Source organism: Amblyomma maculatum, chromosome 2 (genome assembly GCF_055883805.1).
Source record: "Amblyomma maculatum isolate TAMU_Amacu chromosome 2, ASM5588380v1, whole genome shotgun sequence".
NCBI lineage: Eukaryota > Metazoa > Arthropoda > Arachnida > Ixodida > Ixodidae > Amblyomma > Amblyomma maculatum.
This window is the reverse complement of record NC_139345.1, coordinates 118718269-118745202: the sequence shown is the minus strand read 5'-3', so window position 1 is coordinate 118745202 and position 26934 is coordinate 118718269. Positions and strand designations below refer to the sequence as shown.

At 45.1% G+C, this 26934-nt stretch overlaps 1 protein-coding gene across 1 annotated transcript in view; it reads right to left on the bottom strand.

Moving 5' to 3' along the window:
- Positions 1 to 4322: 4322 nt before the first annotated feature.
- The window catches only part of Arpc2 (Actin-related protein 2/3 complex, subunit 2), a 40199-nt gene continuing 17587 nt past the window's right edge, over positions 4323 to 26934 (bottom strand). Inside the window, exons 6-10 of the mRNA XM_084595186.1 lie at positions 25636 to 25729; positions 21804 to 21930; positions 17662 to 17762; positions 10076 to 10176; positions 4323 to 4840 (exon numbers count right to left, since the gene is read on the bottom strand). Coding sequence (XP_084451312.1) covers positions 4816 to 4840; positions 10076 to 10176; positions 17662 to 17762; positions 21804 to 21930; positions 25636 to 25729 — 448 coding nt within the window. The 3' untranslated portion in view covers positions 4323 to 4815. The remainder of the gene's footprint in view (positions 4841 to 10075; positions 10177 to 17661; positions 17763 to 21803; positions 21931 to 25635; positions 25730 to 26934) is intronic.

The following is a 26934-nucleotide window of genomic DNA, read 5'->3' as shown; positions in this document are numbered from 1 at the left end:
ATGGATCTGGGCATGCGCAGTGGAACGCGCGGAGGCGGATTACGGTAGCGGATCACGGTGTGCTAAATCTCTCTGCTGTTCCGGAGTACCCGCGGTATCGAACCCTAGCGCCGGCGGCTGAGTTTCGATAGAGGCGAAACGAAGAGGCATCCGTGTTGTTGCGACAGTAGGAAGAAAAAATAAAATGCACGGGCCTGCTACTGGCTCTGTAGCTGAGCCACCTCCGCTGCCTCGTGCGGACAGAGAAAATAGATAAGAAAAGAAGAGGGAGATAGACACGCGTTGCAACAGCCGTCGTCCGCCACCGAAGCGGCTGCAATGACGGCCTTCTTTCGTGTGCTGTGCGATATGTCAGTGCACGTTAGAGATCTCCAGGTGGTCAAAATACTCCGTAGCCCTTCACTACGGCACATCTCTTTGCGCTTTCACTCCCACCTTCCTTTACGGCGCGGTTCAGGTGTGCACGGAGGAATCGTGACAGATACTGCGCCTTTCTTTTCTTGTGAACCAATTATTATTACTAAAGACTTTTAACACTACCAAGCTCTGTGCCACTCTCAAAGCCAAAAATTCGTGGAATGAAACGGCGGTGTTATCGGCGCTGCCGCGTCTATATTTAAAGCTAAGCTTAAGCGTCGTCCTAATGTTGAGAAACCCACTTTCCATAAGCTTTGCTTGATTGCATCAATTTGGCGCACCCTTATCACCTTGTATAATCATATCCCCTTCCCTTCATTCTCTTCCTGGAGTCAGGGCCAAATGCACCGGGCCCACCGGTCTTAGGGGGCCCTCCTGCACTCCAAACATTGAAAAAATTCGCGGATTTCCTGGTTTGGTAAAAAAAAAAAAAGAAAGTCACGTCATTCTCCTCGATTTTCCATAACTGAAACGAAGCTTATGCATTTACATTAACCAGCAATTCAAGAAAGCTGCTCTTCGCATCGTATCCTTAATTTTAAAATCATCCTCAGTTTGCCAGTGGAAATACAAATCTTCACACTCGCCTGAAAACCCACAAACCGCAAGCGTTTAGGTGCAGCCTAGTGTTTCCTCATGCGCTAGGAGCGGAAATAAGAAAGGTAACAGGCTTCTAAAAGGAGAAAGGGAATAGGATGAACACGGCAGTTCGCGCCAACCGAGCAGGCACAACACGCTAGAAGGATCTCGATGTGTGGGCTGCGCCGCAATCCGACGCTTCAATTCTCAGGGCGTGCGACCACGGCGAGGCGCCGGCAAGTCGGCGCGCCGAAGCACAATTTGAAAAAGGAAATGCGAGCCAGCGTTTGTTTGCTGGGACATGGGCCTTCACTAAAGCCGATAGGAGGCAATACTCAGAAAAAAATATAAAGAAACACAATCACCGACCGCCGAGTTGAACATGAAGCTTCTGCAAGCGGGCCGAGCCGGATGCGTCGCACGAAAATACCTCTGCCCTTCCCGGCTTTGTTCGCGTTCAGCGCGTCGAGCGTGTGAAGGCGGGCGCAGGAACTCTAGCCTGCGAGTATCGTATCTCTTCTATTCCAGGGTCTTTGTTTTTTCAAGCCTACACTATGCCATCGCAGCGAAGCGGCAAGTTAGATGATATATTAGGCATGACTTGAAGAAGCAAGAATGCAAAAGTAAGGCATCTCTCGAGCTGGGATCGGTATAGACACACAATCACATTAGAAAGATCGGGAGTAAAGGCCTTAGCTTCCCATAAGTCAGGATCTAGAGGATATGAGTTATTTGAATTAGGTTAGATTATGTACCCTGCCTCCCTTTATTTAGTAATGCGAAGTATTACCTCGCTATGTTCGCAGATTTCTGTCCGCAGACCGCGTCCGCAAAGTTGTGTCCGCAGCAGTTGTGAGTAATCGGGAAGTGGTAGAGGTTAATGAGTGGTGTTAATCGATAGAGGGTGACGTAATGTTGCTCAAAAAGAAATAATTAGGTCAGTAAGTTAATTAGGTAATTCATTACAGACAAAAATGTTAAAGTTGTCCGCAGCAGTTGTAATTGAGAAGTGGTAGAGGTTAATGAGTGCTGTCAATCGATAAAAAGTGACGTAATGTTGTGTCCAAAAAATAATTAGGCTAATAAGTTAATTAATTAGAGGCAGAACCCGCAAAATCGTGACCGTTGGAGACCGTTCATAGAAAGATACGCCTCTGGAATCCAATCGGTATCAATGTGCCAGCGTTCTTAGAAAGAGACGCCTCTGGAATCCAATCTGTATTAATGTGCCAGCGTTCTAAGATAGTTGCGATGCGCACATTTTCCTAGCGAAGTCGGCCGGTGATGGCGGCATTTGTTTTTCGTTGTTTTTTTTTTTTTCTTCGTTGCGTGCAACGTATTGTAGTGACCTTAATTTGCGCACTTTTTCTTTTGCTCACGATATTGCGTGCTAGCGAAGGCGTGTACCGGACCCGCTGGTCGTTAGCTCTACCATAACGTACACGCCTCGGAGTAGCCTAGCGAATATTAGCAACTACCTCATACATATATTAGCACATATGCTTCGCGCATGGCCGAAGTGACCATATATCTACGGGACGCGCGAGAAATTTTCAAACACCGCTCCGTAATATAATGGTCGAACCTGTACCTGCAACAGCGTATGCGCGACTCGTCAGTACGTCCCCGTTATGCTAAAAACAGTGATTCATGCTTAATGTACAGGATCGGTCAAAAGTAGCCTTGTATCGAAGCTAGGCGAAGGCAGACCCTGTGCCTGGGGAACTTTTGACCATCCGTGGCTCGCTGCAGTTTACTGCAGTGTGTGGGGTGTGGCTCAGCGCGAGTCAGCGGGAAGTGCTGCGTACTGGTTGCGCTCACGCATACATCAACGCCATAACAAGGCGACGCCGCGCTGTCGGTAGAGGGAGGGAAAAAGACATGCGAGCAAGACGACGCGGCGGTGTTGAGTTGCGTTCCGCCGGGACGCCAGAAGGACGCACAGCAGCGCGCACAATGCAACCGCTGTCCTCGCGGCTCCTATGGCCTGGTTGGAATGCGTGGGAACAGTCGATGCAGGCGACGCGTTCCAAGGCATGACGGCACTCTCGTTCTTGTTTGCGACGCGATCGTTGCATCGGGTTGACGTCTGCCGGCAAGAACGACGCGGTATCCCGTGCACTGGCGCCGCGATGTTTACCATACGTGCGCCGTCGTCACGAGTGAAATAGCGAGTTGCTGTTCTTGCTGTTGCGACTGAAGAAAGACGGAAAAGAAAATGCACGGGCCTACTACTGGCTCTGTAACTGAGCCACCTCCGCTGCCTCGTACTGACAGAAGAGAAAATTGAGAAGAAACTGCCTAGCTTTGCAATAAAACAGTCGGCCACTGCGACCAGCTAATTGAAAGTCGCAAGGAATGGGCCAAAAAAACAGTGGGCTGTAGGGGCGCCAGAATGTGGACTGTTCAAGCTCTGCTAAATTGTATACTGGAGCCAAACGACTGCAATCTCAGTCACGGTTTGATCCTTATCACAGCCGTTATGAATATGCATACCCAAATAACACAAGCATTACGAACTGCAGGCACTGATGGTGTGCTCTGTGGTATATTGAACCTGATTCCTCCTAAGTGTATTAATTACTCTGAAAACTGTCCTTTAATGTGAACAGCTAGAAAAAATGGTATTGCGAGCAATTTGATTGGTGAATATATAAAAGCAGCTAATGCTTAGTCACTATGGAAGTATAAAGCAGTTCACATTCTGCATGCTGTTCACATGCTATTACCACATGAATTGTACTCCAACCTGCTGTCTACACCTTGTCAAATGTGATCAACAATACACCTCTCCATGTATTGCATGCTATTCTACTTTATCAGTACTTATATTTGGGAGGAAAACACAATTTTTCTAAAAACTATTCTGAAGCCAGCACTTTTGTCTTTTTCCTACAAAATAGATTCTCCAATCTAGAGAAAACATCATCATCCAACAGCATGCAAAGGAAGAAAGATTTTCTGCTGTCATAAGCCTTAAGGCGTTTCATTTTCATACCCCCATTGTATGTATACAGAAGGCCCATTAACGAAGTATATGCATCCAGACATGAAAGTTATCAACTCCGAGTTGCTTTTGATTCACCAATGCCGCAAACACGGCACATGGTACTAAACTGCTGTAGTGTGACAGTGTGATACGAATGTACCTTTTGGGGACTACCTCATGATGAATAGCATTAGTTTCGTTAGGTTGCAAAAAAGAAACAGTATTGAAACATTCTTCAACGTGTGTAAGGATTGATTTAACAATTGGCAGCTGTACATAAAAAAAAAAAAAAAAAAAAATCAGTTTGCAGCAAAGAAGCACAACATGCAGCAGAATATATAAAGAACTTAGTTTAATCATCTTCACCTTGGTGTTTATTTACAGCATACAGCATTTGACCCTGCAAATTGCTGCAAGCAATGATTCAAGATTTTTTTACTATAAGCCTAGAAATCAGTGCTCGATATACAAAACGCAGGCCTTACTCCAAGCAGCTAAGGAATATGATAACATGTATGCGTGGGCAGTGCCCACTTGTGTGAGCATAACCACATGTAGCCTCATTACCTCTTATCGTCATTGTAATCACAAATTACCTTCCACAAGTGCGACGAAATGAACATAACAACAGGAGAGGGAGATGGAGGAAAATTAAGCGTATAAATGGAAAAGAAGAAATTATAAACTTGCATCTGTCAAACACAACAAGGTTGGTAAGCGTTCGAGGCATATAAATTAAAAAACCATCGGTTCAATTGCTTCCGGCGTGCCAAGGTTAAACAAATGAAGCCTCCTTGAGACCTTCTTGCACAAAAAACAGTTCGTCATTGCTAGTTGCGTGTGAACGTCCGTCCCCTGAAACAATGAAAGAAGATAGAATGACAAGCCTTCAGAAGCATTCACATAATACACGTTGGAGACCAACCCTGTGCAAGCAACATTCAGGAGTGAAGCGCTTCTTGGCACTATGCAAGAAGAGGTACTATCATCTTAAACATTAAGACCATGCAAGCAAGGATAGCACATACTACCAATGGACTAAAGAACCTAGGGTTATCAATGTGTGCTAACACTGCACTGCACATGGGTGCTTTTTGGGCTTTTCCTCCATCGAAAAGCAGCTGAGCTGTCAGATCTGCTAAGGAGTCAAGAACTGATCTGGGTGAGCAATGGAGGGCCAAAAATCCTTGGTCATCATCTCACACACCAAGTATAGTGGCGTTTCGAACACAAACTGTGACAGGGGTTGCTGTCTGTAGCTAACATGCACAAGTATATAGCATGTGGCCTAAACAACCTTATGCACATTTTCTACACTTCAAAAAAAATAAAATAAATCCTTTTCTCTTATGGGGCCTAGACAGCAGCCAACTTTTCTTTGATGCTTCTGCATCGATGTGTCTTTCGCGGTGTTCATCAGACACCCTGAGTCAGCCTTTGAGCATGTGTGCATCTAGGTGAGCCTCGCTTCCTTCATCTCTCCTTGATGCCGTCTAGGTGCAGTTTTCGTTTGCGATGTTCGTGTGCAGTGTTTGCGGTTGTGATGGTGTGACGACGGAGAATGTATGCTGCATCCTTGAAGTGAGCGAATATGCTGTGGAACTGTGTGATCTTTTTGAGTGAATAACACCTCGTTAATATGCACCATCATACTGCTCGCGCACGGTCGTGCTCCTTGCTCGTGCCAAGAAGGACCCGGATGTGCAATCCCAACATAGGACGGTTGTGATTACTGATCTCGAGCCGGGCATCCTGAAGAGTGAAGTTGAATGGGCCTTAGCCAGCCTTGCTAAGAACAAAGCAAGCGGAATTGATGGTATTCCAGCTGAGTTGCTTCAAAACCTCAACCACGACGCTGTTAACACACTGCATACATTATGTCAAAAGATTTGGACAACCCTGCAGTGGCCACAGGATTGGAGGAGGTCAGTTTACATCCCCATTCCAAAGAAAGGCAGTGCCAAAGATTGTTCCAACTACCGCACGATCGCGCTTATTTCGCATGCTAGCAAGGTGATGTTAAAAATCCTGCAAGGTAGGCTGCAGCAGTATGTGGATCGGGAGCTTCCGGACGTGCAAGCTGGGTTTCGCAAGGGCAGAGGAACTAGAGACCAAATTGCCAACCTTCGCTGGATCATGGAAAAAGCAAGAGAGTTCCAGAAACTTATTTACTTCTGCTTTATTGATTATGCGAAAGCGTTTGACTGCGTAGATCACAGCAGATTGTGGCAAGCTCTCCGAGAGATGGGAGTTCCAATTCACCTTATCTGTCTCCTCAGGAACCTGTATGAAGGGCAAGAGGCCACAGTCAGAACTGGACATGGTCTTACTGATTGGTTTCCGATTGAGAAAGGGGTGAGGCAAGGCTGCATACTGTCGCCCTGCCTATTTAACCTATATGCAGAGTGCATCATGAGGAAGGCCGGTCTGGACGAGTCTTCAGCTGGAGTGAAGATTGCTGGAAAACGTATCAACAACCTTAGATATGCGGATGATACCACTTTAATGGCAGAAAGTGAAGTGGAACTCAAGAGACTTCTGATGCGCGTACAAGAAGAGAGTGAGAAGTTTGGGCTTAAACTGAACATTAAAAAGACGAAGATCAAGGCGTCTTGCCCTATCAAGTCCTGGAGCATCAATGGACAAGAAGTGGAAGCTGTGACAGATTTTCTGTTCTTGGGCGCCAAGATTACCTCGGAAGGAGACTGCAGCCATGAAATTAGGAGACGCCTGCTTCTGGGAAAGAGAGCAATGGTTAGCCTTGACCGCCTAGTAAAGAGCAGAGACATTAGTCTGCCAACCAAGATCCGTATAACCCGTGCTATGGTCTTTCCAGTTGTGATGTATGGATGCGAGAGTTGGACTGTGAAAAAGGCTGACCGCCGAAGAATTGACGCGTTTGAATTCTGGTGCTGGCGAAGACTCTTAAGAGTTCCTTGGACTGCCAGAAGATCAAATCAGTCGATATTGTCGACCATAAACCCTGACTGCTCTTTGGAGGGTCAAATTCTAAAGTTAAAGCTCAGCTACTTTGGTCATCTGATGAGAAGAGAGGAGTCGCTGGAGAAAGATTTGATGTTGGGAAAGGTTGAGGGTCGCCGGAGAAGGGGTAGGCAGCGAACGCGATGGTTAGATGGCATTCTCGAGGCATTGCAGATGAAGCTATGTGATGTTAGGAAGATAGTGAGAGACCGGAAAGCGTGGCGTGACATGGTCCATAGGGTCACGAAGAGTCGGACACGACTGAACGCCTGAACTGAACTGAACTGAATATGCACCCGCTTACCAAGTGGTTGCGGTTAAAACGTAGTTGCGAGAATTCCCCGGCTTAGCCATCACTGAACAGATGTATTGGCTGACCGCTTAAGACGTAGTGGCTCACGAAGTGCCTACCGCTTAATGCGTACCTGCCGTTGCAGATTTGCTGGCTGTGCTGCGATATGGAACCTTTCCGCCTTTCTGGAAATCATTATCACCCGTGCGGACTGCCGACGATACGATATTGCGGCCATTTTGGCCATGTTCCGACAAACGTGGCGATGCCCATGACAGTAGGGAGCCCAGTGAACGCATCGCTGAGTAGTATTGTCACCAGCCCTATCGCGGTAACCATCACCATCATACTGCTCGCGCACGGTCGTGCTCCTTGCTCGTGCCAACCTCTCACTGTGGGCCTGAATGTGCTTTTGCGCTGTGGATGTGTTGTGGGCAGGTAGCACGCGTTTCGTGGGAGCGGCTTTTGTTTGAAGCCGGTGCAGTGCGAAGCACAAAGCAGTTTTTGCGTTAGCGTGTGTGCAAACGGTTGGCACTATGCTGAAGCCTACTCAACTGATGTATCGCATACTCACAGTTAAGAAAAAGTTGATCATTACTCATTCTACTGAAAATAGAACTATGAAGAGCGCATTAGTGCATACATGAAACTTGCTTACCCCCCAACCTCACTGTTTTTGAGACTGCTGTCGTCACTGCACGACTACCATGGCAGAAACTGAAACTGACGGATTTCTAGTCGGTAGCAATGCACATACCTACATGTATTCGTGGAAAATTTGCTGTGCCAGAAGTTTTATTATTTCAGAGTGTGAATAATGAAAAATTTGTGCTGGCCGGTTAAGGTGTACTACTGGATAGTGCATACTTTTCCCGCGTCTTCGCCAACTACATATTAACGGGGTTTTACTCGCTCAGTATGAGCTACACAACACGAATATGTGGCCAAGCGCTATAGTTGTACAGTGGCGCCAATTGTGCCATATTTTCGAGCTATCTGGAGAGGGTGTAGCTATTCCAGCGAGCTTGCATCACCTCTGCTTGCTTGTTTTCATTTTTACCCTCGTTAAGTCTTATTTTGGCATCAGTTTTGAAAATAATTGCAGCCGTCGTCGATGCTCAAACTTAATGATCGGCCCGTCTCGGTCCACACACTTGGTGTTATTTGGTATGCCACTTTGCGCTCCATTGTGTTAGTGAACGGAGAATGCTGGACTGAAGCGCCGCAGACTTATATGCGTCAAACTGGCCGCTGGTACATGCTAACATTCTATTGGAAACACTGCTTGGCCCACGTTGTACCTGTTTATGATTTCAAGCTGGGCGCTAACGCGCTCAATCAGTGTTGAAATCATGTCTAAACGCACCGCCCTTATTGGACGAAGAGAACGTTTTTTCGATAACTTTTGCTTGCCACGTCTCGTAGGTGGCAAACATGCTTCATGATCTTGCAGTTTCTCCTTCAGCGAAAACAAAGTAATAAACAAATGATACATCCTTCAGATAAACGAGACTGAGGGGTTCCAGCGCGCTTGCTAGAACAGCTGCATCCTCTCCAGATAACATTAAAACATGGCACAGTCAGCACCACTGGACAAACTTGTAGAACATTTGGCCATGCGCTCGCGCGGGGTAGCTCATACTGAGCATGATAGTACATGAATGAAGATGCTTGTATTTTGTAATTTAGTAGTATTGCTAAAGGGCCTCTGAAATTCTATTTGGGGTAAAATTCTAATGGAAACAATTCATAGAGGTAGTCTTCGTGAGTGTTCGAGTCAGATTTGAAAGCTTTATGTGAAGCCGACAATTTGAAAATAATTTTTAAAAAGTGATCCTGGTGACTGCTCGCAGCCGAGCCAATTTGGGCAACACTTGCACTATTCTAATGTTTATGGTTGAGATGCAGCTCTCCGGTTCCTAACCGCTTGGCTCCTTCCTTCCATGTATGAGGGATGAAAACGGCCAACTCCGAACAGAATTTTCTGATGCGGAACGAAACATCTGTTACAACGAGGTCAGCCGCAGTTCACTATGCAGTCATCATATGCCGAACTGCAGGAATACTGGCACTGTCATTTGAGGTGTGTGCCAACTTCTGTGGTGCCACTTTCAACGAAGCCAGATAAGGTACTCTGTAGGCTCGAGTGGATGCATAAAAAGAAAAAAAGTGGTGGTCTCATGTTTCATACATTATGAAATAAGCTCTCAAGTTCAGTTTTTACCTTTTAAAACTTTGTTAAGAGGAATGTTATTCAACGTGGTAAAGGTTAATGCGAGAGAAATTAGGAGAAAGTTAGCAAAGGGGAATAATGTCGTCAACACGAAGGGGGGTATGAAATACCTTATTATAAAAGGAATGTCAGTGCAACAGCAACTGTCACAGTGTGTTTCAAATGTATCACACTTTTCACTCATCGAAAAAGCACGAACAGTTGATGTCGTACCGGTCCACATAATCCCTACACAAGACTCATCCAAGACTCATGGCAAGGGCAATGTGACAACTGGGATACTGAATAAAGGTGTCTGAAACAAGCTGCAGCAGAAAAATACGATATCAACAGGCTCTATTTGAAAAGCCAAACTAGAATGAAAAAATGCTCTTGCTAGCAGGAAAATGTCGTAATCATTGTCCACACTCAAAAAGAGCATAGCTCTTCATCTGTGCCTTCGAACCTACACACATTCAAGTGGCCAAGACGGGCAATGAATGCCTTGACCAGGAAATGCGCTTTGCACAGAGAAAGAAGAACGACTGAATTGAAGTGAACCAAAAAGCAGCCACGCGGCAAGAGAAAACTACACAATACTAACGTGATTGTCTTCTTCTCTACGGACTTCAGTTCTGGCCTTGCACGATTGAGCACCTTGAGGAAGTCGGACGTCTTGGCACGCATTCGGGAGTGGATGTAGGCCTGCAAACACATCCAGAAAAGCATTTGCCCACAGCGTGATAAAGCTGGGCAATGATGGTCACAGGAGCTAAAAATGCATTGCAAATTTGATGAGTTTTCAAGACAACAAACTATACGACTGCAATATTGACTTAATTTTTATCTTTGCTGGCTCCAAAAAGAAGACAGCAGCGTTCAGGATGTATACAGAGAATAGAGGCTTAGCCAAATGCAAGAGCCCTGCTGCGGTAGCCCAGTGGTTGAAGCATTCCACTGCTGTACCCAAGGGCACAGCGTAGGATCCCGGCCGCGGCGGCCACTTTTCGATAGAGGCGAAAAGCAAGACGCCTGCGTGCTATGTGGTGTCAGTGCACGTTAATGAACCCCGGGTGGTGGGAGCCCTCCACTACGGTGTGTCTCATAGCCCGTGTTGCTCTGGGACGTTAAACCCCAGAAACCAACCCACCAACCAACTAGCCAAATTCAAGCAGTGCGATGAATAATACATAGGTGCATAGCAAGGCACCACAAAACTAGTACATTACAAGATACATTATTCCTTAGAGCCTTAGAGAAATGCAGGATGCATGCTGAAATCTTTAACATACACCCTGTCACTGTCATCATCGTTGTCTTTGCCTTTCTATCGAAAATCTGCTAGATGTGAGGGTCACAGACAGAGATAGAGTTGCAGGGCTAATGTACACAACACTCAATGGGACTGCATCATCTGTCTGAATAGGCACTTTTTCAAAATAACATGGAGCCACGGTCACCTGTACAGGGTTCGTACAGGTGGCAAAGAAAAAAATTCAAGGATATTCAAGGAATTTCAAGCCCCCATAGGAGGATTTTCAAGGCCCCCTTCGAGGGCTTAATTTCTTTTTCCATGTCAAAGATCTTCAAACAGTGCTCTCAAAACGTCTGAAATATTTATTCCACAAAGAAAAAAAACATCACTACGCAGATTTGCTTCTATTGCACAGAAAAAAATTAAATATAGCTTCATAAAATATCACAGTGAAAGTTTGGTCATATCCCGCAGAAAAGTAAAAAATTAGTTTTATAAAATTGTTGGTTATTTCCTATATCCTCACAAAATATTGTCCACTGCTTCAACTGCACAAAACAAAAAAATCCTTAGGAAGCAGCTCCTCAGGGCTACTTCAGGGCAGCTCCAGCAGCTTTTGTTGAATTTGGAGCTTGATGGCGTGTAGCTCCTCACTCTTGTCTTTGGCCGTCTTTCTGAGGCTATTGGACTTTACAATGTGTGTCACATTGTTTTCTGCCTCTGCTTTATCAGCATAGGCATTTGCAGATGCCATGAGATCATCAATTGTCAATTCCAGCTTCTTTTTCTTTCTTTTCATTGCATCAAGCTCTTCCTCAATGCAGTGCTTTTTTCTCTGCTTTGAAGCTTCAAGGTCCTGCTTTTTCTGGGCTTCCAAGTATGCTCCATACTTTTGCCTTGCAGCTGACACAGCGATCCTCAGTTCCTTGGTGATTGGAATGTTTAGAACACCACCTGCTTTCTCAACCGCATCGCACACGATCCGTTGTGAAACATATGAAAGGTCCTTCAGATTCTCAACGCACACCTGTCGGTTTACACTGAATCCACGCTCGACAGTTGCCTGGCCATGACTGAGGACAAGCAGAAGTTTCACAATGCTCCACAACTTCGAGTAGGTTGAACTGAACTTCAAGAGATCAGGGTAAAATTCATCCAGTCTGTCAGAGCACTTGTCAAATTGTCTAAGCTGATGTTTCTGCTCGTGCAGGAGCTCCGTGTACTCTGCCAGCACCGTGTCTCGAAGGTGATCAGCCATTCTACCTGCAAGGCATTCCTCTGGCTTCGAGCACATCTGTCGTGGGTCTAGTGAAGAAAGGCCCCTAACAAATGCAAACTTCAAGGGGCTTCTGTCTAGAACTTTCTTTGTGGCACTGATCAAAAACTGTTTACATTCCATCCGGAATTGAAACACGTCCTTTGAGCTCACTTTAGAATTCTTGAGAACTTGCTCTGCTTTGTAGCCTATATCCACCTTTTCAAGTGGAACATGGTTCTCGGCATTACCAATGTCGATCTTCAGCAGACCCACTATCCCTTTGGCAGACAGGATCGAACATTTCAAAAACTTCGTCAGCAGCTTTCTGAGAGCAGTTTCTAAATCCCTTGCAAGGAAAAAAACCACTGGTTTGTCTGTCTGGTACTCTACCAGAAAAGGGTTCAGTGCCATCGCCACACATAAGGCAAAATTCAACTTTGCTGGCAGCAAAGCATCACAGCAGAACTCCCACAAGTTATTGAACGATGCACATTTTGGCAGGTTGACTTCTTTTTTTCTAGCAGCCTCAATGTACTTTTTCATGTCACACCACAACAGCAACGCTCTTTCAATTACAGGAACATTCTCCACCCACCGGTGGGCGACAAACTTAAGAGGAAAGGTATCTTGGCCTGTAACTGCCGAAAAGTCCTGTCTCCTGTGGAATGCCCCATAAAAACGGAGGTGTAATACCAGGTCGTCACTTGGTGAGCAGAGTCCCAACACCTCACGTGCACATCCATTTGCTTACTTTGCAGAAAGTCATTTGCCGACTCATCAAACAGTACGACATAGAATTCACACTGTTCTATTTCTTGCTGCAATGCTGAAAGAAAGAAAGGCCTGAGACCGTGACACGTCATATAGGCGCATTTCTTCTCACCACAAGAAACGCCTTTGCCACTTCACTGTCCAGAAACATGCGCTGAAATAGCTCCTCTGCTTGGGATGACGACCGGTACGAAAAGTGGGATGTCACAACTTTCAGAGTCCAAAGAATTTCGGCGTCAGTGACAAGCTCGTGCGCTTTGCAAGCATTGTTTAGGCTTGGCGACTGCGAGGAACACGCGCTAGTAGACTGCTCTACCGCGACTGGCGTCAGGTACCTTTTCAACGCGCTCCCTTGCGCTACCTTCATTGCGCCAATATGCTTGCCACTTTTCATGTGACTTTTTAAAGCGGATTCATCCATGGCAGTCACATCCACAGTTTTACCGCAAAGCTTGCACTTAGCCCGATGCGGACTCGTATCAAGCGCAATCCACTGCTTGTATTCGTCATGGTGGAGCCACGTAGCCTGAAACTTGCTCTTTCCGGGCATTGTGTCACATATGAAAATATCACGTGCGCTGACAGGCAGAAGCCACGCTCATTCCAAAAATGCAAGCACTAGGGCAACGCCAGCGTAGACACGGCCGCACGGCTCGGTAAACCTATCTAAAAACGTTGGGCTCGGTGAGTGATGGCGATGCGATAGCGATGGGACGACGCAGCCGCGCGCCCACTGCAGTGTTGCCAGCCGCCTAATGAGAATGCGCTAAATAGGCTAAAAATCGATACGTTTCCTTCCCCGCAGTTCATTCAGAACTCAGTCAAGAAAAAAAGTTTAGCAACAAAAACGTTTTCATGACGAAAAACAACAGTTCAAATTTAGTATTCAAGGAATTCAAGAATCTTCAAGGACCAGTCATAAATTCAAGGTTTTTAAGGGCCTTGAAAACAGACTTCCGTAATTCAATGGTATTCAAGGTTTTCAAGCACCTGTGCGCACCCTGCTGTACTTGGGAACAACTTTCTGTGGCTATGTGCTGAAAGCTACAAAGCTGAAAGTGCACTAGTTCACTCTGCAGCAGAATGTAGTCCCTCCAGAAGTTTTGTGAATCTTGCCCTGAAATATTTAAGGAATTAATAGCGTCATTATTAGACCAAGATTACTCCACAATAATAGCCAGCACAGCTAAAGTATAGTAGGCCGTGCGCATGCCAATGGCTGCGCCGCCTGTTGACAATCCCTTGAAGTGTAAGCCGACCATGTCTGCTGCGTGTCCCCGCTGGTTTTAGTATGATTTTGCAATTGTGCTTTTTTGACAACCTATGTCATCTACGCTATCGATTACTCATGTATTTACGTTCACAAAAGCCTTCAGAATACATTTCTGTGCACCTGACTGGCTGCTCTTAAAACCATTAATTCAATGTCGAGACAGAAATGAAAGTGAAGCTGTAACTGAGGCCAGATATATGCGAACGACTTGGTGTGGTTATACTGTAAAGAAGGCTTCGCTCCCAAAGGCTCGGCCACACAGCCACCAAAAGCTGTCCTCGAGTACAGTATGTTTTGGCAGAATGCGTGCTTGAAGCAAGGACACTTGTTTAAAGTAAACACACCAAAAAGCGACCAATGACCAGAGAGATTGCAGCCGTCTCAAAACTAGATGGCAACAGAGGCCGAGCATTACTCGTGAAAACATCCGAGTGATGTGTGGTAGCTGCATGCCGAACCTGCAGATGCATGCACTCAAAGTGTGCGTGTAGCAAGAGAATGAGGTTCGGCAATGTCACCAATGGCTACAGCAGTGTTGCCAATAAAAAAAAAAAAAGAAAAACCAGCAAAAGGAAGCTTCAAAAAGCACTAAATTCAATATTTACTTCAAAGCACTAATTTGTACGATTTTCATTTTGCTACTTCGCCTGTAAAAATATAACCAATATTTTAAATATATTAGAAAGCCCTGTTTTTCTATTTTGGCTAGAAACTTCACACTACGAATACTTCCTCGGAAATGTCCGCCTGCCTTCTGTAGGTTTAAATTAAATCTGCAAACATACTCTCTCTTTCGTACTACAAACTTTTTGCAGGCACTTCTATTGACAAAACAATGTCTTCTGCTACACCTTAGCTTCCAAACACTCCGCGAGCGATTTTCCGCTTGTACCGCTGGTTCTAGGCGAGATTCCAGCACTGCTGTTAATATATCGGTGAGGACAAAAGTAAACGGAGCACACGATATCCTTCTAAAAATTTCCACGTGCTGCATAATTGAAAGTGGCAGTCGTGGTATGTGTGAACCAGTAGTAGACACTAGTTCCCTTTCACTAAGACTAATATTGTTTTTTTATCTTCATTGCAGAAGGTGTGACTGTAATTTGAACGAAAAAGAGTGCTTCGTTTACTTATGTCCACACCTGTACGTGCTCATATATGCTCATATTGTGCCAATCACTTGGATCATATTTGCGAGTAGTTCGTAGTTTGAGACTCCGGCTCAAATATTCATGATCGGATTCGTCACCTCTGTGCATATTAGGTTCCCTGCATAAATTTATTACATAAATCATTATTTTAGGCATAAATAAATAATGATTTTCGGTAACTGAACATGCATCCAACCTCAGTGCACTACTGGAACACACCAACATGAAGAGAGAAAACAAGCCTAGCTCGAAGAAGGAATTTTTGTCAGAAGCATCCCTGTACTATAGTTCACTTCGTCTCAGAATGCAGCCATGCATCCACGGCTGTTCCAGCTGAGCAGAGTAGGCTTCTGCCACTGCAGTTGAATGAGTGATTTTTTGTCGAAACTTAGGCTCTGCAGCCACTTTTTTGTAAACTTCCGCGTATGTCTCAGATGGCTCAATCTGCTGGACTGCATGTCCGGGATTAGCAGACTCTACAAGTCAATGAAGAAAACGCCTCATGAATCACTTCAAGGCATGTTGGACGTGCTCGAGTAGTTGCCACCTTGAGATCACAATCACGTCATGCGAGAAAAGCAGCATTCTCTTCCAGAGATAAACATAATTTCAAAGAACTTGCACTATTTTAAGGGGACCACGAAAACCGCCAATAAAACCGTCAACAGGACCTAAAACCCACTAAATATCTCACTTCCCGCAATACAAAAAATTTACCCGTTAAATAATGTAAAAACTCGCTAAATTTAATGGGGAAGCCACTAACTTGCCACAACGGGTTACAGTTGCGGCAATATTTCCGAGGTGCAACTGCACCAAGTGGTCACAATTAGTGCATCTCTCTTTCTTCTTTCACTCCCTCCTCCATTCCTTGGCTCACAGTGTGGTTCAGGCGCCTGCGTTCAGTGCGACAGAAATCGCACATTTCCTTTCCTCAAAACCAATTAAGTTCCAAGCCTGAAGGTTTATTTAAGGCACAATAAAAATAACAGTGCACTCAATGTTTTAGTCTGAATTACAGTGGCTAGACCACATTAATAGCAATCTCAGATTCTTTCATTTTAGTTAATTCTGTGAATGGGTGCATCTTTTACGCAGTGTTCGATTAAAATGCTATTCTGATGTTAGACAGCTAAAACTAGTTCTTTTAGTGCAAGTCAGTAAGGATGAAGCTGTCAACATCTGGAAATGAGTATGTGACATCTCACAAACAGTCTCCTTCATCCGAGATCTTCTACACCAGTAGACAACTAAAGTGCTCACATTTCCTTCCCTTCTCTTTTATTAAGCAATCAACCTGTTCCTGATGTTATTCCCCAGTGATTTCTTCAAGTTTTGCTGTGCAACATTTGCAATATGCCCTCCTTCAAGTGCTAGCTCCTCTGAGCACTTGACAGTGATGAAGAGGCCAGTTCACAAAGCAATAGTGCAAAAAATCAGAGAAACAGTGTTTGAATTGCACTCTGTGACATAAGATAACCTTATCTCGATTTCCTGTACATGGTCTAATCGACGCTTATGTGACACAGGGCTCCCCCATCCGTCTCCCATCCTTTAACAACCTCCACTGGGATTGCCAACTTGCTCGCTGTATGGTACTGCTCAACGACATCTGGATTTTGACACAAGCTGAAGTCCCTCATAATGATTTTCCATTTCACATCCCAGTCGCTCCCCATTCAAAAATTTGTAGTAGTACAAACATTTATTTGGGCAAATGGGTAATATTAATGGTTAGGGGCAAGATTGGTCGGGTCCTCAGTCTGGGACTCCGTTGGCTGATGCCGCTGCCCGAGCTCTCGCAAGCAAGATCCTTTGTGCCTCAAGGTCGGAGCTGGACAGGGCCACCTCCCAATCTGCCCACGTTGGGTTTTCATTACGTGGTATGGCTTGGTTTTCTTGGCAAGCCCATACCATATACTAGTACAGGTCTGCTTTCTGGATGCAAAACGTACATTAAACTGAGAAAGTACCCAGACTAACTGCGTGCAGTCTCGCTGAGCTGTTGTAGGACCTTCGTATACTTCCCAATCGATGTAACATGTTCCCTCATCTTCACGAGCGACTATTACACGCTCAGGCTCATCATTTTTTTCGCTTTTCCACACATACTGTGGCATATACAGGTGCATCCCATACATAGGCCATTGTTCTCATCTACTCCTCAAACCTACACCTATGGCCTCCACCTCAATTCTCTCAGTAATGCCGCCCCCGAGCTGCTTCCTGCAGTCTTCACCAAGCAGACGTTCCAACAAGTACACCGAACCTCCAATTACTTATGTGGCCAACATTTGACTCACAGGCCTCCCTCTACACTATTCACGATAGACTATTCTACCGCCAGACTTAAAAGAACACTTCTCCTTTAGTGCCTGGATGTGTGTCGTATAAATGTGTTTCACTACACCAACCTCCCCGCTAGCCACTTTTTCATGAGCACGTCATGCCAGGCAGTTTAATGTGGGTAGTTACAACTTACCTTCGAACATTTGATGTGATAATGCAAGTAGTCCCGGAAGATGTGGATCAGGTTTATTGTGTTGTCCCGCGCTTGACGGTTTGTGTGCCTCGGGAAGAGCACTGCGGCAGGAATGACAAGATAAGGGGAATGGAGTCATGAAAAGGACTGCCAGCGTCACCCACTCAATGAACGCCTCTCCTTCACCACTGCTCTACGTAGAAAACCCCTGAGGACATTTAAGAGAACCGCAAAAATCTATGCAGGGTTAGAATTCAGCTTAACAATGATGTATGAAGTATCAAGGGACGCTTTGCAGAGTGAATGCCGATTCAGTACTCTGAAGGAACACTAGAACAGTTACTCACATAACAGGTACACTTTTCTTGTCATAAAAGGCTGTTCTAATTTGGTAGATGTGCTATCATACAAGATAAGATTTACACTGTCAAAAATGTTTTTTTGAAGCTTTATTGATTAGAAATGGAGAGGGTCTGCTCAATGTGTGGTCATGTTTGTTATGAAAGTATACAAGGTGTGACACAAAATAAACGAGACAAAGTGTGTAGCTTGAAAAAAAGAGTAGAATCTTTAATAATTGAGTGGGTTCCCAGTGGTCAGACTGTTAATTATTATTACTATATTGAAGTACTAAAAAGACTTCGTGAAAAAATTACGAAAAAAAAAGGTCACAGTTGTGGAGTGATGGATGGCTGTTGCACCAGGAGAATGCATCCGCTCACACGGCCCTATCTGTCAAGCAGTTTGTGACCAGCAAAAACGTTACTGTAATGAAGCATCCTCCTTATTCGCCTGATTTGGCTCCATGCGACTTTTTTTTCTATTTCCTAAGTTAAATCTTGCTTAAAGAGAAACCAGTTTACCTCAGTTGAAGAGGTTCAGGCAAAAACGAAGAATCTCCTGAAGGGCCTTCCAAAAACCCCGTTCCAGAACTGTTACCAGCAGTGGCAGCACCGAATGCGTAAGTGTATGAATGCTGAAGGCGGCTACTTTGAAGGTGATAATGTCACAGAGAACTGATTCTGTGAGTACAATAATTTATTGAACTAGGCTCGTTTTTTTTTTTTTGTGTCACACCTCGTACCTACTTGTTTTCACGAAACCCCAAAACATGTCTGCTGTCAAAAAATCAGCCACTAAGGGACATCTCTGAAACAACTGCTCTTTTGTCGTAAAGAAAGAGGCATCTGCCACGGAGACAAAAAGCAATAATACTAGTGTACTTTTCCAAGCTAGTGCATACTGGAGAACCCCATGAGGTCCAAATTAACCCTGGGCAGCACCTCTCACGACAGCACCTCTCACAGCCCTAGTGCGACCTTAGGGCCTTAAACTCAATACACCACATACCATAACACAAAGGTATGTGGTAACACAAAGGTACCATAACACAATGCTTTTCAAAAACTTCTAGCAGTCTTTGTACTACTAACGAATATGATTACTGCTTTCAAAAGAGTATAGACACCTAAATATTGGGTTCGTGTTTTATCCTTTGTACTGATGTGCATGAAATTACTGTACATGGATCACCACATGATTATTGCCTATGACCGCTGAACAATTTATAATCAAATTTATTTTCTCACCTGTTTCAGTTTCAACAGCCGAGCGATGGCTGTGACATCAAGTCAAGTCTAGGTCACATAAGGGATGAAAAAACAGTGATATAATCATACCTCTGTTTTTTTTCATTCACAACAAACGCTAAAGTCAGCCTGCTTAATGAACAACAATCACAACAAGCGAAGGGTCAGTAATTCTGAAGTCGCGGCCATCTCTCGGCTGCTAAAACTGAAACCGATATTTGTGAGAAAAGAAAATTCAATTATAAATTATTTAGTGATCACAGGCGAAAACCATGTGGTGATCCATATACAGGAATGTTTTACGCATCACTGAGAAGAAGAAAAATGCCATTAAAATTTGGCGTCTATACTCCTTTAAAGAAATGCCAATGAAAATTACATCCATTTTCGTTTCATCACAATAGATGCCTTGGATCCTTTTGGCTTTGCCATACCTACCAACCTGAAGATTGCAAAATTAGTAAAACCTTTGCGACGGGGAAGGGGGCAGGGGGGAGCTTTTTTATTCTCAGTTTAATGATAATAATTGGTGCTATTATTAAACTTAAAAAAAAAGTCCCCCCCCCCGGTCGCGAAGGCTGTACCAATTTTGAAATCTTCACGTTCCAAGAATTTATTTTAACGACAAGCTTGCTCGCTCACCCACATGCGAAATCCGTGCTCTGTAGAGTAATGAGCGAAAACTCCATTGGGTCACGATTTATTCTTGCAATGCTTTTACGGTTGCTGACTTTACCTGCTAAAAGTGGTCCAGAGTGATCACTGACACTTAGCGGGATGTTGTGGTCAACTAAAAATGCCATGATATGGCATTTTGCACGAATAACACCGAGGTCGCTATCACTGCATACAAAACTTGTCAGGCTTGGCTAGCTTACACAGCTCACTCGTATCCTTGGCGCTTTTTCGAAGCGATGTGGATCTTGATATCGGACTTGTCACCATGTGAAATGTTAACATCACAGGCACACGTGATGCAAAATCCGAACTTCTCTCCTTTCTTATATGGCACAAAACATGAAAATTCTGACGTGTACAACTTCAAAACTACTTGGAAGTACTATCACGGCTTTGAGCCCGCCACTGCACCGCAAAACCGCTACTGTTAAAACACCAGTCTCACTGCGTCTGATGCGGCCGCAGATCACACAAAAACGGGGGCCAATACCAAAGTCATCCAAACACATGAACAAAGGTTTGCGGAGGCCGCATCAGCATGGAGGCCTGACCAGCCTGATAATCAGCCACTAGCCTAGCGGAGGCGGTATTGAGTTTTGGATAAGGATTCGTGTCCCCCCCCCCCCGTAGACGACAGAAGTCACTACAACATTTGGAGCTGCTGATGATATCACGAATATGTGATGCCCTCTCGTGACCGCGAAAGGTACCATAATAGTGTTCCACACTTTTTTCTTCCGAAAATAAAGCATTTTATGTAAAATTTCACGCAAAATTCCTAAAACCGTAAGACTGGTCAAAATTCGTACATTTTACGAAAAACTCGGAAGAGTTGGCAGGTATGGCTTTGCTGATATGCATTTGACAGCAAAAGACAAATTTATTGCTGAGAAATTGAAAGGTTAAAGTGTAACATTTTTCTTCTGCCCCACAATTCAAACTCATGGCACTTATGACGACGCCAAGAGCGTCAGGGACTCTGCGATCACCAAAGGGCACTGGATGGCTTCGAGAAGCCGCACATACCAGGCAACACATACACCACGATCCAAATTGGCACTGTCTTGGCAATGCCTGGGCTTATACAGAACTAGTGCATTACCGGCGCACCCAAACATTTGGTCGATAGTTAGTGCTGCCTTGGCGGAACCAATGCCTCACACTTGATTCTTTTGCCCCTCTCTCAAGCTCACGAAAGCTGCTTTCGGTGGATGCTGCCTCGGTAATCAAAGGATACATAGGCCAACATAAATTCGCACTCAGTGTCTATTCAAACATTGCCCACTTTATTCACTGACAGATTCTGGCATCACAAATGCTGCAGGGACACAGCAGAGCACGACGATACAAATCCTCGAAAACACATGAGGTGCTCAACACGGAAGGCCTTTAGTACTAGTGATATACCTTATACCTTTCATTCTCTTTCCTGCAAGTGACTGCACTGCGCTCTGAACGGAGTTGAAAAAAAAAAAAAAAAAAAAAAAAAAAAAAAAAAAAGTGTTTGCAAAAGCCAGGTGCTGACTGTGTTGGTGCAGTTCATTACTCGGCTTTCATGCGCTCGATGTGGTGATTGCACTACAAGTGCGAGGTGGCCTTTTCCGAACCACTTTCCTCTGTGCCAAATTGCGGTCCACCATCTGCACACAACTAAGCTATTCCAAGCTTTTAACGTTCATTGTTGCCCCAGAATAAAGGTCCTATTTATAAAGCAATGTGCACTGTCTCTCCTCTTGATGTAACATTTGCACTTAGCGACTACCCAGCAATGGTACAGAGCACAAGTTAGCAGGTAGTGCACAGCTCTTTGGTGATGTGTGCATGGTCAAAAGTCACTTTAAGTAAGTAGGTAAAAGAGAGAGAGAAAAGCCCTACCAAAGGTGATGTAGCCGATGCTGTTGCCGACACGGGCGTCCGTGTTCTCAAGCTCCTTGGGAGGCTCGCGGTGGCTGAACAGCACCTGGGGGGCCGTGTGGCTTGCCTTGCGGCCTTCCTTGAATTCCTGCAGCATGCAAAGAGTGTGGTGGTGATGATATCAGCGTAACATATAAAACAATGCTGTTAAGAAAAAACAAAAAACAATACTTTTTTTTTTTTTTTTTCTCACAGAGAAAAGCAGCGGACAAATGGTACAAATACTCCAATACTGAAGATCTCCAGAAGGAATAACCAAGTGTGCGATGATAGTGACACCCACTGAAGATGTGTGATGAAGTTCAGCATGCACACACATCTACATGTGCATGCTTGCATCCACCAAAATTTGGCTTGGACCAGGACACATTTTTCTTTAACAACCTAGTTTCTGAAAACGCTGTATAGCTTTCCTTTATAACCCTATGGCTGTGTTTGGGTGCATATCAACGAGTAATTACTCCCTTATTACACATCTACTCCACCTTGGGGGATTCTCCTAAGCGTTGGACCTATGAAAATTGTTATGCCTACTATGGTGCGCTCAATAAGGTTGTGCACTGTTAACTGGTAAAGTGTCTGGACATGTGTCTCCAAAGCTCTGCTGATAACCTTTGTTCCTGTGTATCACAAACACACTGTAACCCTGTGCTTACAGTAACTGAAAAGGATGCCAACATGCTGCGGGAAAAAGTATGGCTCTCAGTGCCATATTTACTTGAAAGCAATGAGAGTTTCATTTTGCTGATGACAGAAAAGAAAAAGCCACCACTCACGACACAATTGTATTTTGAGCAGAGTTGATACATCGTACAGGGTGCCTCCCGATTATGGTAACCAGAAAGACGAGTTGGAATAGTGCTCTTTATCTGTGACTACGCCCGGCATGCACTACTTTGCAAACTTCTGGCTCGAGCATGTCGGCGACCCAAAGCGCGTTTTCTCTCTTAATTTAGCTTGGTGCAGGCAGTGCATGCGCAGTGCGCGAGCCTAGATGATGTATTACTCTGAAGTTAATCGTGTCTATGTCGTTCGTTGCAGAGGCAGTATCTTTGCTCTGCGAAAACAGTGGCGAGGAGACAAGGCACACGTGCTGCACGTTGCGGACAAAAGCTTTTTTCTGAATAACAATTTCTCGTTTAGAGACATAAGCCTCCGAACTGAGGCTTCATGAGGCAATGTGTACCTGACACCCTTTACAGTTGATTTCGTTAACATAAAGACGGTTAAGCTTCGCCTTAGGAATAGATGCAATACTGCCTTTGACACGGTCTTTTAATTCAAAGGAGAATGGACACATCACAGCTCATGGCGGGTAAAATGCCATGGCAGTAATGACAGTCCCAGGCACTCACAGACTAGAGTAACAATCATTTCAACTAACTTGAAAGCATACCACAAAGTGTTGTTAAACTAGAACTGCCAATTATTCTTCTGCAACTCAAAATTGTGCCATTAGTACACATTTTAAGTCAGGGAAAAAAAGAAGAGCATCTTTGGATGAGCAATGCAGTCAGTTGCTCTGGCGCTGACGCCCTATTACTGTATGTGTGCTCGGCAGCCGTTTCTTCACGAGGTCATTACCTCTGAAAAGCAACCTTCTGCAGTGGCACAAAAGTTGAGTCGACTTATGACAAACATGACGACCAAGCAGCATTTGTAAGCTGCCCGACAAAGTCTGCCAAAACTGGAGTAGGCACAATGTATTGGTTTTCCACGCTGTGTTTTTTCCTTTCAACACCTTATGCTCGAACCATGAATGGCATGGAGAAATTTTGCGTTTGGTTAGCACACCTTGCTGTACTGCATCATCCAGCTCTGGCCAGAAAACAAAGCACTTGAGGCATGCACCGAGATCAAGGGAGCAAGTGGCATCATGAAGTGCGAGTGTCCACTTGAGAGTGCCATTTAGAGGCACTACGGCTCAGTTGCTCACCATTAATGCAAGCCGAGCAATCCAAAGTCCCTTTTAAGTACAATGTGAATGTCACCTAGTGGTAAAAATTTTATCTCTAAATTTAATACTTCTTACTTCTTACTAGCAAGGTGATGTTAAAAATCCTGCAAGGTAGGCTGCAGCAGTATGTGGATCGGGAGCTTCCGGACGTGCAAGCTGGGTTTCGCAAGGGCAGAGGAACTAGAGACCAAATTGCCAACCTTCGCTGGATCATGGAAAAAGCAAGAGAGTTCCAGAAACCCATTTACTTCTGCTTTATTGATTATGCGAAAGCGTTTGACTGCGTAGATCACAGCAGATTGTGGCAAGCTCTCCGAGAGATGGGAGTTCCAATTCACCTCATCTGTCTCCTCAGGAACCTGTATGAAGGGCAAGAGGCCACAGTCAGAACTGGGCATGGTCTTACTGATTGGTTTCCGATTGAGAAAGGGGTGAGGCAAGGCTGCATACTGTCGCCCTGCCTATTTAACCTATATGCAGAGTGCATCATGAGGAAGGCCGGTCTGGACGAGTCTTCAGCTGGAGTGAAGATTGCTGGAAAACGTATCAACAACCTTAGATATGCGGATGATACCACTTTAATGGCAGAAAGTGAAGTGGAACTCAAGAGACTTCTGATGCGCGTACAAGAAGAGAGTGAGAAGTTTGGGCTTAAACTGAACATTAAAAAGACGAAGATCATGGCGTCTTGCCCTATCAAGTCCTGGAGCATCAATGGACAAGAAGTGGAAGCTGTGACAGATTTTCTGTTCTTGGGCGCCAAGATTACCTCGGAAGGAGACTGCAGCCATGAAATTAGGAGACGCCTGCTTCTGGGAAAGAGAGCAATGGTTAGCCTTGACCGCCTAGTAAAGAGCAGAGACATTAGTCTGCCAACCAAGATCCGTATAACCCGTGCTATGGTCTTTCCAGTTGTGATGTATGGATGCGAGAGTTGGACTGTGAAAAAGGCTGACCGCCGAAGAATTGACGCGTTTGAATTGTGGTGCTGGCGAAGACTCTTAAGAGTTCCTTGGACTGCCAGAAGATCAAATCAGTCGATATTGTCGACCATAAACCCTGACTGCTCATTGGAGGGTCAAATTCTAAAGTTAAAGCTCAGCTACTTTGGTCATCTGATGAGAAGAGAGGAGTCGCTGGAGAAAGATTTGATGTTGGGAAAGGTTGAGGGTCGCCGGAGAAGGGGTAGGCAGCGAACGCGATGGTTAGATGGCATTCTCGAGGCATTGCAGATGAAGCTATGTGATGTTAAGAAGATAGTGAGAGACCGGAAAGCGTGGCGTGACATGGTCCATAGGGTCACGAAGAGTCGGACACGACTGAACGCCTGAACTGAACTGAACTGACTTCTACAGCACTAAGTTTCTCATCAAAGTGCTGTCTCCGGAGCACGGTGACCAATCATAGTTTTAGGGAGAATAACATCACCACTTCGTACAAGTGTGGCGGCAGGTTTTTCAGGCAGGAAGCTTTCCTTGTTAACCGGGCTTCACTGCAACTGCAAAGGACTGGAAAAAGGCTGGACACTCAGCGCATTTGGAGTGGATGCTAGAGTAGAGAGTGTGTCTGTCCAGCAATGGCCGCAATGGCAGAAAGCAAAAGTGATCGTACAGTGCAGAATCCCCATCGTTTGCCTTACAGAAAGATTCGGCTTTGATTAATTTAGAAAAATAAACCTGAGGACAGGCTTTGACAGCCCCTATTAAAACTCGGCGCACACTATCGTAGGCAATGTAAGTATGGCTCCATTCCTCAATGTGGTCTCATTCACGCTGTTTGCACGTACTTATAAAAGGAGCTGTACCGAGTTTCAGTCAACTATGCAAGTGGCCTTACCTGCATGAATACTTTTCCGAGAACGACGTCGCCCTCATCCTTGAATATGGTGCTGAAGACCACGGTCACCCTGTCTGGCTTTGCCTCGACATACCTGCATTGACATAATGGTAACAACCAGTTTAAGCTCTGAGCTCCTCAACCCAGTGCACTTCGACGCTGAATTCAACACGCACAATGCAAACAACAATTTTAAAAGAACAGTAAGAACGACTTCATCGGGTTTTCGTCCTCAGTACAATCTATTTGTAAGCCTTTCGTGGCTACGCTTATGTTTCTTTAGCCCCAAGGAACACTTTCAGTGCTGAAAAAAATGTGAGTCAAATCGAAATACTCTGTCCCACAATTCTGATCCAAGCTTGTGTTGAGGGTGATGGCATCGACCTCTGTGGGTTTGTACTGCTTATTTTCCACATTCCTTTGTTTGTTTTAGATTCCTTGCATGATAAAACAAAATGTTAGCAGTCGTGATGCGTAGTCACCTTAAATGTGGACAATGCTTAATTCTAAACTATCAGGTACATCATACAGTCACATTTTTACTTCTTTTTGCCTGATTTCTGGCTGTCTGGTCTACGGTGTCCACTCATTTTAGAGCGCACCTCTTTGGCATCTGTTCCTGGGTTTCGCGGCGGCGGTGGCGGCCTCGTAACCCTCTGCGCCCCCCTTTCATCCCCCTAGTTCGAGCCGGTGCTTCGGAACCGGAGCCTCGCAGGAAGAGAAGGGGGGGGGGGGGGGGGGGTACACTCAGCGGCCAATGATGGGAAGCAACCGGAGAACACGAGGAAAGGAGGGGGGTTGCCTGAGGCAGCGCTCGCAGCGATTGACAGACGCCGCTAGCAAGTCAAGGCAACGTGACTGTGTAGAACACAGTCGCCGCCATGCAGAAAGAGGAGGAGGGGACCCCCCTCTTCTTGCGTGGCGGCGAGGGTGCTCTACGGTTAACGAAATGCCGGCTGATCACGGTGCGTGCATCCCGTTCTCACTCGCTTCACTCGCAAGCGGTGTAAGCGGCATCAGTCAGTCGCTATCTATTCGTCGCTCAACGCTCCTATGGGCCCACGCACTGCCTCCCGCAACCTCCTGATAAATTAATTGCTCTCTTCATTTCTCCGACCACAAAGTTTCTTTCATGACAGCCAAGAACTGTTAGTGGAGTGCTTATTAAAGGAATATGTGTGAAAAAAAAAAAAAAAAATGTCTGCAATTGTACATACGTGCCTTGCTCGAAATGTTTGCCTCAATCTAACAAAAAGGTGAAACAACTGATGAGCTGCGCTCAAATTTCACATTAGGAAG